Source organism: Capricornis sumatraensis, chromosome 2 (assembly GCF_032405125.1).
Source record: "Capricornis sumatraensis isolate serow.1 chromosome 2, serow.2, whole genome shotgun sequence".
Lineage (NCBI taxonomy): Eukaryota > Metazoa > Chordata > Mammalia > Artiodactyla > Bovidae > Capricornis > Capricornis sumatraensis.
The window spans coordinates 115423710-115434392 of NC_091070.1; the positions used below are offsets into that span (position 1 = coordinate 115423710).

The following is a 10683-nucleotide window of genomic DNA, read 5'->3' on the forward strand; positions in this document are numbered from 1 at the left end:
TTGGGGAAAGGTATTTGTAGAAGAAGGACGAGCATGTTCAACTTCATGGAAGATGGAAATGGGGTGGAGCAGCGGCTGTATGGTTGGAGCGGAAGCTGGCTCAGGGGCTGCCAGCTAGGGTTTACCTAGCTGGAGGGTGCCAGAGCCAGAGTGCATGCTGCCTTGCACCCGAGAAGGACTCTGGAGTCCTGATTTAGCCTGCAGAGCTACTTCCCTAGCGCCTCTGAGAAGTAAAGACGACCCCCACCATCACTGCTGGCCCAGTCACACCCACACTCCAAGGCCTTGCCTCCTCCTGAGCTGCCTGATCCCTCTTCCCTTCCTTTAAAACTGCTGCCTTAGGGAATTTCCTGGTGGCCCAGTGGCTGAGACTCTAAGCTCCCAGTGCAGGAGGCCCCGGTTCCATCCTGGTCAGTGAACTAGATCCCACATGCCGCTACCAAATGTTTGCATGCCCCAACTCAAGATCCCACGTGCCGCAACAAAGGTAGACGATCCCACATGCTACAGCTGAGACCTGGTGCAGCCAAATAAATAAATATTAAAACAGAACAAAACAAAAAAACCTGTTGCCTTAGCCTTGATCCCATCCTCTTTCTCTCTGGACTCTCAGCACCAAGAACAGTGCCTGGCACATAGTCACAGACTGTTGGCCTAAATCACAGTGAAGTTAGTCAAAGAAGATCTAGTTTTTAGTCTCAGTTCTGCCATGAACACCGGAGACACTGAAAGACCCAAGCCAGTGCACGTAACTTCTCTGAGCTTCAGTTTACCCGTCTGGAAAATGGGGATAATGTTCCCCCATCTCCCCTTCATTAGTGAGGATCACAAGATAGAAATGGGACTGGTCTTCTAGGGTGGCAGGAGAGGCAAGCCCACTGCAGATTTAAGGCATCAGCCTGGAAGTCATCAATAACAACTGCTGAGAGTTTTGCTATTAATAATGACCTGCTTAATTGAAGGAAATCTCCTCTCCCTTTCTCCAGGATGGTTGGTTTGTCCTAACCCAGTTCCATTACCTGCCTGAAGATGAAGCCAGGCTTCCTCCTCCATACCCCCTTGTCTCACAGGTTTCATAAGACCTCAGAAGGTCCTGCAAAAGTCTGACCCACATTCTTCCTGTTGCAGCTCTGCCCCCTCCCCTCCTCATGTGTCCTAAGAGCAAAGTCCTGCATATGAGTCTTTGATGAGCCGGAAGCCCCATCACATTATAAGGCTTAGTCTTCTGAAGCTGATGTTCCCATTGCCACTGCTAATACAGAGAGAGAGAAGAGAGAGGGTGAGGAAGGGAAGCCCCAGTCTGGAGCGAGGGCGTGGAGAAAGAATCGGGAGGGATGGAGATAGGACAGCAGCACACCCAGACACACAGTGATACAAACACCACACCACCACCACCTCCAGTGCCTGGCTTCCGGGGGAGGGACAACTGTCTTACGGCTTTCCATGACGTGCGGCCTCCGCGAGGGCCTGGGCTGTGGGTGAGGCGACATTTCCTGCCCCAGGGGGCTGGGGTGAGAGGAGAGATGAGTTGCTGAGTATGCACACCTTCTGAGAGCCCATACACACACACCCTGTTCCAGGGGCTGCTTTCTCAGGCTGCCCCCCATGGAGTTCCCTCTGGCCCAGATATGCCCCCAAGGTAAGTGTGAAGTTGGAGAATGTGGGTAGGAGGGAACCTCAAGACCCCCACGACCCCTGCTCTCCTCCCCTCTGGGCCTAAGCTCCCACCTCAGGGGTGAGGGGCCACACCCTGGCCACACTCCTTGCCACACTCTGGCAAGGCTGACGGGCAGGAGGCCCCCAGCCCCTGCTCCTCCTCCTCGGGTGCCACTTCCACGCAGCGCTGAGGATAAAGGGGACAGGGTCTGCTGAGAGCTTCTTCGACAGGAGAGAGGAGGAAGCATGAGAATGAAGTGGGGCGGGAGGCAGAGGACCCTGGGCCACAAGAGGGGCCTGCACTGAAGACATCGGCCTCCATTCCCGCATTCCGGAACTGCTGGGCCAGCTGGCTTCCCTGCGCTCCTCCCTGGGCCCACCTGCCCTGACAAGCCCCTCTGTCACCTCAGCCCTCTACGCCTCCTGGGCTCCTTACTCCTCCTCCCTGAGAAACAATCTCTGCCACCCCTCCTGCCTTTCTCCTGCTGTCATCACTGTGCCTGTCCTTCAGGTCCCCGATGCCTGCACTGCCGGGGCGGCGGGGAAGTGGAGGGCCTGAGCCTGAGCCTGGGAGTGGTGGGCTGCAGAGAGAGACGCAGGCCCTGACTGAGAAACCTCTCTGTGCTAACAGGGAGCCGAGAAGCCCCGGCCATAACCTTCAGCACCTTCCAGCCCCTGGACTTGACCCGCAGGGGCTGCCAGGGCCCCGGCTTGCTTCTGGGACCACGACTCCAGGCCCCCGAGGAAGCCTGGCCCAGCCCCAGGGGCCCAGCTGGCCAGGCTGTGGTGAGTGGAAACCTGCGGGGTGCCGCTCCCCCCTGTACTCCCCCCTCCCCCGGGGGTGGGCTTGCAGGTGGACAGAGGCCAAAGCAGGAATGAGCAGGGGCTGCCGCCATGGCCGGGGGCCCAGAGGAAGGGCAAGGAGATGAGGAGCACCTCCTCCAGTTGCTGAATGGCCCACTCGCTTCTCCTCTGTCCCTGGGAAGCTCAGGGTGAGTCCACAAGTGATGGGCACAGTGATTTAAGTTCCAGAAGTAGGCAGCTACAGCTAGGTCCGTGGCCTTCATTTGCCCATCCTCATCTCAGTCCTCCTCACCCATCCAGTCAGTAGGAAACCCTCCCCATCTGGTCAGTAGGAAACGAGAAGGGTGAGCCCTTCCTCGATCTGGCCTCTGGGGCTCCCTTCATCCCTCAGGCCAGGCAATGCTTTCTGTCCATCTGGAAGGCCCCACTCCCATTTAAGCGCAGTTTAACAGCTCACTGCTACTGGCAAAAAGGCTCACAGGACCCAGAGGGAAGTGGAAGGAAATTCCCTGGAAACAAAAACAGCTTGAGCTAAACAAGTCAGACTTTGGGAAGGACTTTCTGGGAACCGATACCCTAAAAGAGGCAACTGGAAAGGGGACAGGGAGCTTTCTCCACAAGTCAAAGAGCGAGTCGGTGTAGGGATAGGGAGGTGGCAGCTGACTTAGAGTCAGAGGAAGGGCTACTGATCGTGGCCACCTCTCCCCTCCCTGACTCTTCTCTTATGCAGGCACCTCTCCAGGCCCCAGGGGCTGCCTGCAGTCCAAAGGATGTTGGGAAGGAGGAGGACCAAAGGGAAGAAGCTCTGTTCCTACAGGCCGAGACTCGGGCTTGGTTCCAGAAGACCCAGGCCCATGAGCTCCTACAGCACGGGGCGGCCCCCATCTGGTTCCACGGTTTCATCACCCGGAGGTGAGTCACAGAGGAAGAAACAGGCTCAGAGCAGGGCAGGGGCCAGTCCTGGGTCCTGCCGTCAGTCAGGAGTAGATTGAGGCTACAAGCCAGGCTGTGACTGCTGGAGGCTCTGAGGCAACTTGCTAAGGCAGCTCTCCTGGGGGAGACCACGGAAGAGGCACCAGCCCAGAGCCCCTACCCCGCGCCTCCACTTTCCTCCTGTCTAAGGATCCTAGTGTTCATTCTCCTCCTCGGCCTCCGTCTCTCTCCCTCCATGTCTCCCTCCATCTTTACCCCGGGCTTTCTCCAGCCCTCTCCGCTCTCTTCCCTCCCTTGCCGTTCCTCCCTTCTCCTCCACTTCTCAGCTTCACTTCTCCTGTGTCTATCTCTGTGCTTACCTTCTCCATGCAACTTGTGACTTCTGAAGTCTAGAAATCTAATACCATCCCCGCTGCTGCCGCCGCAGCGCTGACTCCCTGAACCCCCCACTCCAGGCTGCCTTTCCAGGATGGGGCCAGGAAGAGGATGCAGGGCCGGGAGGTCTCCTGAGTGGAACGCCCAGTCCCTGCAGCGGGAGTGCGGTGACCACATCCTCTCTCTCCCGCCTCCACCCTTCTCTGTCCACTTAAGCAGGCTTGGTTGGGCGTAGGGGTCCCCTATGAGATCCGGGGAGACAGGAGGTGAGGCCGGAAAAGTCTGAGCAGCCCCCTGTGTCTTCTCCATCATCCTCAGAGAGGCCGAGAGGCTGCTGGAGACTAAGCCTCAGGGATGCTACTTGGTGCGTTTCAGTGAGAGCGCCGTGACCTTTGTGCTGACTTACAGGTGAGGGGCCAGCACTGCGCGGGGGTGTGGGGTGGGGGACAACAAGAAGGCGGGACTTTGGGCTAATCAGGGGGCGGGACTTGATGCTGAAGAACGTGTGAGGGGCAGAACTTAATGATGACCCCCAGCAGGGGCGGAAGGGTCTAAGCCCATCCCCCAGGCTACTAAGTATGGGAAAGCCGGGCATTCGGGCGGATAGAGATCACGCCTCGTGCCGATGTCCTGGCCAGAAAGAGGGAGCAGATCTGATCCTGACTGGTGTCTCCAGGAGCCGGACTTGCTGCCGCCACTTCCTGCTGGCCCAACTAGGGGACGGGCGCCACGTGGTGCTGGGCGAGGACAGCGCCCACGCGCGGCTGCAGGACCTACTGCGGCACTACACTGCGTGCCCGCTCAGCCCGTACGGGGAGACGCTCACTGAACCCCTCGCCCGCCAGGTACGCCATCCCCACCCCTGGCCCTGACACTGACCCTGACCCCGGGGACCCAGGCCAGGGCCCCCCCAGCCCCACCTCACGCAGAACTCAGGCCGCAGGACCTCGCCAGGCACTTTCCTATTCCCACAGAGGACGCAGACATCCCTTTTCCACACATCTCCGCTGGTTGCCCTTCCAGAAAGATGCGTGCTGGTGGAGGGGTCCTTGAGAAACCAGCTCAGTCACACAAAGACTGGAGGGACTGGGAGTGGTCAGCTAGGCCCAAGAGTCATCTGTTTCTGTGGTTTTATTTTGGCCTTGCTGCCCGGCTTGTGGGATCTTGGTTCCCAGACCAGGGACTGAAGTCTGCAGTGAAAGCGCCAAGTCCTAACCACTGGACCACCAGGGAATTCCCAGGGCCATTTGTTTTTTAAATTAAGAGATATTTACTGAGACAAGACAGATGGGTGTCAAACCCACAAAGCTTACTTACCAGCGGCAAAGACAAATAATAGGAATCAAGTGTGAGTGTGTGATGAGAGAGGAAACGCAGAGTGGGGTGCCATTTGGCTCACATGGTGGGGAGTCATGTCAGAGAGTGCCTCCCCCAGGACGTTCAGGCAGTTCCAAGGGCCCACTCTGTGCCAGGCATTGGTCTGGACGCTGGGAACTAGCACCAAACAAAATTGACCCAAATGTCCCTACCTTCATGGAGCTTTCAGTCTAGTGACAGGAGGCAGAGAGTGAATGCGTGATACAGATAACAAACAGAGAATACTGGGGTTATTTTACACAGGGACCTCAGGGAAGGCTACTCTGGTAAGGGGACAGTTGAACAGAGGTCTGAATAAAGTTAAGGGGGAAAGTCATGCAGATAACTAGTGGAAAAACATTCTAGGTAGATGGCACAGCAGGTGCAAAGGCCCTATGGTAGAAGGATCCTTGTGTGTGAGTAAGAGTGAGAGCACTGAGGAAGCTAGCATGAGCAGAGAGGTAGAAAATGAAGTCGCAGGGGTGAAGGACTGCCCAGTGGACTCTTGTGTGATTTGGGATTTTATTCTACATGAGATGCACTGGGCAGTTACAAGCTCAAGGGTGACATGATCTGGAAAGTTTGGGAGGGGCATAGGTGATCAGATGGAGGCCACTACAATACTCCAGGAGAGAAGACAGCAGCCTGGACCATGTTGGTAGGGGTGAAGGGGTGCGGAGGTGGAACACTGGGTCTGTTTGGAAGGTGGACCCAAGAGGGTTTTTGCAGGATTGAGTGAGGAACGTTAAAAGATGCAGTTGTATTGATTGAGATGAGGAAGGCTACAATAAGACTAAGTCTGGGAGAGACAGGAGATCATGAGTTAGTTCAGTTTTGACATTTATGGTTTGAGATATTCATTCAGTATCCGAATGGAGATGTCAGTTAGGCAGTTGCAATATACGGACTGGGATCTGAGGACAGAAGTCTAGTTTGGAAATCAACATTTGGGAGCCATCAGTAATGTAGACGGATTGATTCTAAAGCCTTCAGGAGGGATGAAACCTCAGGAATGAGCATAGATGGAAAAGAAAAGATACCAAGTCTCCAGCATTGAGAGTTTGCAGAAATGAGGGGGAACCTACAAAGACAATTGAGAAGGAGCAGCCAGAGAGACAGGAGAAGAACCAGGAATGTGATGCTCTAGACGTCAAGCAAAGAAAATCCATCAGGGAAGAGCAGATGCCAGAGGGTCTAGAATTAACCACTGGATTTGGCCAACAGAAGGTCATTGATGACCTGGGCAAGAATAGTCTCCTGAAGCTTGACTGGAGTCCGTTCAAAGAAGTTGGTAAGGGACTGTGCCTAGCAATGACTACCGTGTGGAATTTTGTGAGGAATAAGCAGAGACCTGAAGATTCCTAAGCAGTGGGAACAGGATGTAGGAAAGACCGGTGGACAGGGGAGCCAGCTGGAGTTGTGAGAACCAAAGGCACAGCTTTCGGAGACCAAGCTTTATGACCAGCCCTCGGAAGGTCTTGTCACTCACATTCTCTGGAGTTTGGGCTTTATCCTGGAGCAACAGGCAGCCATGGAAGGATTGCTAGAGGAACTTCTGCAGGTTCCTTCTGCTCATGGAGTGGAGAATGGGTTGGCAGGGCAAGATGGTGAAGGAGGAGGTGATGGACTTAGGAGGCCTGAACGGGATCAGCAGCTGTGGGCGGGGAGAACGTGGGCAGATGTGAAGATATTTAGGCAGTAGAAGGAGCAGGGGTTGTGCTCCAGAAGATGTGGGGAGGAAGGGAGGGAGGTGTCCGGGTTGACTCCTAAGGTGCTGCTGTTTCAGCAGCAGGGTACAGCTGCTTTTTTTTTGGCTATGCCAGGTCTTAGTTGCAACATGTCAGACTTAGTTCCCTGACCCAGGAATTAAACCCAGGTCCCCTGCATGGGGAGCGCAGTCTTAGCCACTGGACCACCTGGGAAGTCCCAGAGGTGCTACTTTATATTCATAAAAGGAATGCTAAGACCTCTTAGGGGGTTAGGACAGGGAAAAAGAATTCTGATTTGAATCCATGCAGTAAGTGCCTGAATACCATCAGATAGGGACACACACTTGGCAGATGGCAGAAAAATGAGAAAAGCCCTATGGGCTGAGCCTTGCAAAAGTATCACATGTGTGGAGAACATTCATGAACCCAGTGATAAATGCTGAGCTAAAAGCACACCTAACATGGGAAGGAACCCTATAAGGCTCATCTCCCCTGAGGCAGTGTCTCTGTCCCTAAAATATCTAGCTGTTAGCTGTATAATGTACTCCTCTTGCAGCTGCAGAAGTAAACATGGGCACGGAAGTCTTGGAGATCTATCCCCAAGCTGAAAAATTTTAGGCTAAAGACTTGTAAAGCCTGGTTGCAGTTTTACAACCACAGGCACACATGGTCTGGGCCTGTGTTCCAGATGAAGTTAATTTAAGTGCTAAATATCGCCTGTGATCAGAGCAACTGTCCCACCTCCCAGTCTCCTTGCCATCTCCATGCCCTCTGCCTCACTCAGAAACCCGGAGCCACCCAAATTTCCCTGGTGCACCCCCACCCTGACATTCTCCACATGGACCAAATTATTTTGCCCTCCTTGGATCACCTGTCCACTCTCACCAGGCATCCCTCCGGCACCACATCCCCAAGGCCTCTTTCTTCTCTCCACCCGCCCCCACCCCGTTCTCCCCGCTTCCCTCCCCACCAATCCCCGCAGACTCCTGAGCCCGCAGGACTGTCCCTAAGGACTGAAGAATCAGAGTTTGGAAGCAAAAGCCAGGACTCACAGTTTCAGTATAGCCCGATTCTCAAAAAGGAGCAAAGTACAGCCCCCACGCAGAAAGATGGAGCTGGGGAGCCAAAGCAGGTACATGACCCAAAGCGCTGGGAGAGAAGGCGGGGCCTGAGGGAGGGGCGGAGCCGGGGACGAAAAGGAGGGCGCGGCCTGTGTGAGAGGGCGGGGCCAGTGGGGTAGGAAGATGGCCTGCAGGGGCGGAGGCTCAGACTGGGTTCCAGCTCTGGCCCTGCCTGGGTTAGGGTGACCCACTCTCTGCCTTGGCATCACTGACTCAGTGGACATGAGTTTCACCAAACTCTGGAAGATAGTGAAGGACAGGGAAGCCTGGCGTGGTGCAGTCCACGGGGTCGCAAAGTGTTGGTCGCGACTGAGTGACTGAACAATTCTCCTCCCTGCTCGCCTTCTCCCCTAGCCCTCCCAGTGGCCCAGGCCCAAGCCGCCCATCCCCGCCAAACCTCAGCTGCAGCCCCAAGTGTACACAAGCCCTGCTCCGAGACCGCGCCCAGCCCTGCCGCCCAAGCCCTCCAACCCCATCTACAACGAACCTGATGAACCCATCGATTTCTATGCCATGGGCCGTGGCAGCCCTGGGGAAGCCCCCAGCAACATTTATGGCAGCCCTGAGGAAGCCTCCAGCAACATTTATGCCGAGGTGGAGGTGAGGGAGCCTGATTCAAGGAGTGAGGACCCGCAGTTCATCCTCAGGCATGAAGTCCTACGGAAGTGCCAGTCCAGGCCTGTCCTAGGCAGCCAGGTAAATGGGGCTGCAGAGAAAAGCGAGACCCCTAAGGAAGACTTCCTGAAAGCTAGATTGAGAACGTGTTCAGACTGGATGTCTGGGTCAGGGTGAATGAAGGTCAGAGATGGGAAGAACAGAGGGTTGCGACTGCCAACAACCCTCTCCCAGGGCCCTCTGTATTTGGAGTTACTGGGACCTGCCTCCCCAGTGTCAAGCCCCCACCCTCTCCACTTCTCAGAGAAAGCAGAGGGCCGTGCAGGTCCCCTCGGCCTTCGCCCACCTGCGCCTGTGTCCCTCTCACCAGGCTGACCCTCTTCAGAACGCCCTGAGATTGACCCCACCCTATGGCAGGAATCTTGGCCTCCACCTCGCCTCTCCTCCCCAGTCTGAACTTGGGCCTCTCATTCTGGCTCCCTCCCCTCAGCCTTCAGGGCCCTGCCTTCCTGAAGAGCACCTGAAGATGAGCTCAGGGGAGGGGTGCCTGCATGTCCCCTCTTTCTGCACATGCCCCCTCTCCTGCAGTCCTCACACCTGCCCAGTCTCCTCACTGATCAAGCGAGATCTTGTTTCTTTAGACTGCAGCTCCCACCCCGTCCTTCTGCCTCTGCCCCCCTCCTCCATTCCCCGCCCCAATGCTGGCACCTCAGGCTCCCTCTCAGCCCTTGTGCCTGCTCACACTTATCCACACCCCTGACTGCCATCCTACAGCTGATGTCAGCAGTCCACGTCTCTATGTGAATTTCTCTCCCGGCTTCTGCTCAGCTCCCCAACATCCCACAGCCTTCTGGACTCAGCACAGCCAAGCGTCCTCACCTGACTCCCCTGATTGTCCCCTCCCGTGTTCCCTCTCCCAGCTGGTATCTCATCCAACTATTCAAGCCAGGTTCGCAGGGCTGCCTTGACATCTCCCCGCTCTTCACCCTCACTCCTCTATAAGTACTGATTCCTGCTGGGTCTTTTCCTAAATATATATTTCCTTTCCTCAGTTTTAGCTCCCATCATCTCTCATCAGGACTTTCCAAGAGGTTCTTAAGTGATCTCCTGGCCAACAATCTTGCCACTTCTGATCCACTGCCCCAGGAAAGTCAGAATGGTCTTTCTAAACAGCTACCAGGCCCATGAAGCTCTCCATAATCAGGCGGGGTGGGGAGCCACCCCCTCAGTCTCACCACCAGCTGCACCATCCACCCTGATCTGGTCACATTTCTCCAGACTCACCAAATGGTTTCAAACCTTCCAAGGTTTTACACACGCCATTCCCTCTGCCTATAGCTACTTCCTACAAACGTACCTTCCTACTGCCCAGCAACCTTCTAATCCTCTCCAGCTTGCCCACCCTTCCCCGCTTCTGCAAAGACTTCCCTGACCTCACCACAGAAGCTTTCTACATACCTGTCACTGATTGTTGATACCCATACCCCCCTCCCCGAGCAGAGTATTAGCTCTCTGAGGGCAGGGATAGGACTTGTTCATCTCTTGTTTCCAGAGCACCAGGCACAGTACCTGGCAGAGAGCAGGTGCTCAGGAAATGTTTGTTGAATGGATGAGAGGTTTAGACCTCCTCTTTGCAGGCCAATTTCTGTTAAGATCAGAGGCTGCAGGTAAGTCTAGGAGGTAGAAGGTAGAGGGTATGACCTGGGACCATCCTTCTCTCCACAGAATCCAGGTGGCCAGCAACTGCATTCTGAGAACTCCGTGGCTGAACAAGGCCATACTGTGCCCCACCGGCCCCTACCCCGCTGGGGTCACACTCTCCCCCACAACCTTTCTAGACAAGTGCTTCAGGACAGAGGACAGGCGTGGCTCCCCCTGGGGCCTCCTCAGTAGCTGGTGAGTCTGAGCTGGGGAAGGATAACTTGGAACAGCAGGTCCAGAGACCTTCACACACACCCAGCCATCCTTCTCAGGAAATGTGAATGGAACAAACTGTAGGAGATCAAAGCTGGAAAGGACCTCAGCCATCATCTACTGCAAAGATGGCGAAAAAGTGTCCCCTTGGATGCCAACTCCAACCCATTGATTGTGGCTGCCGAGAGCACTGCTTTGGA

At 55.4% G+C, this 10683-nt stretch overlaps 1 protein-coding gene across 2 annotated transcripts; it reads left to right on the plus strand.

Moving 5' to 3' along the window:
* Positions 1–1605: 1605 nt before the first annotated feature.
* On the plus strand, positions 1606–10462 carry SH2D2A (SH2 domain containing 2A). 2 transcript variants are annotated; one of them, XM_068966361.1, is made up of 8 exons: positions 1606–1639; positions 2288–2442; positions 3191–3372; positions 4087–4176; positions 4445–4613; positions 7816–7965; positions 8309–8650; positions 10295–10462. In XM_068966361.1, exons 1-8 carry the CDS (start codon positions 1606–1608, stop codon positions 10460–10462), a joined length of 1290 nt encoding a protein of 429 aa, XP_068822462.1. The 2 variants fall into 2 exon arrangements, with proteins under 2 accessions (XP_068822462.1, XP_068822463.1); XM_068966362.1 differs by having other exon boundaries at positions 2288–2439; positions 3242–3372.
* Positions 10463–10683: the final 221 nt, after the last annotated feature.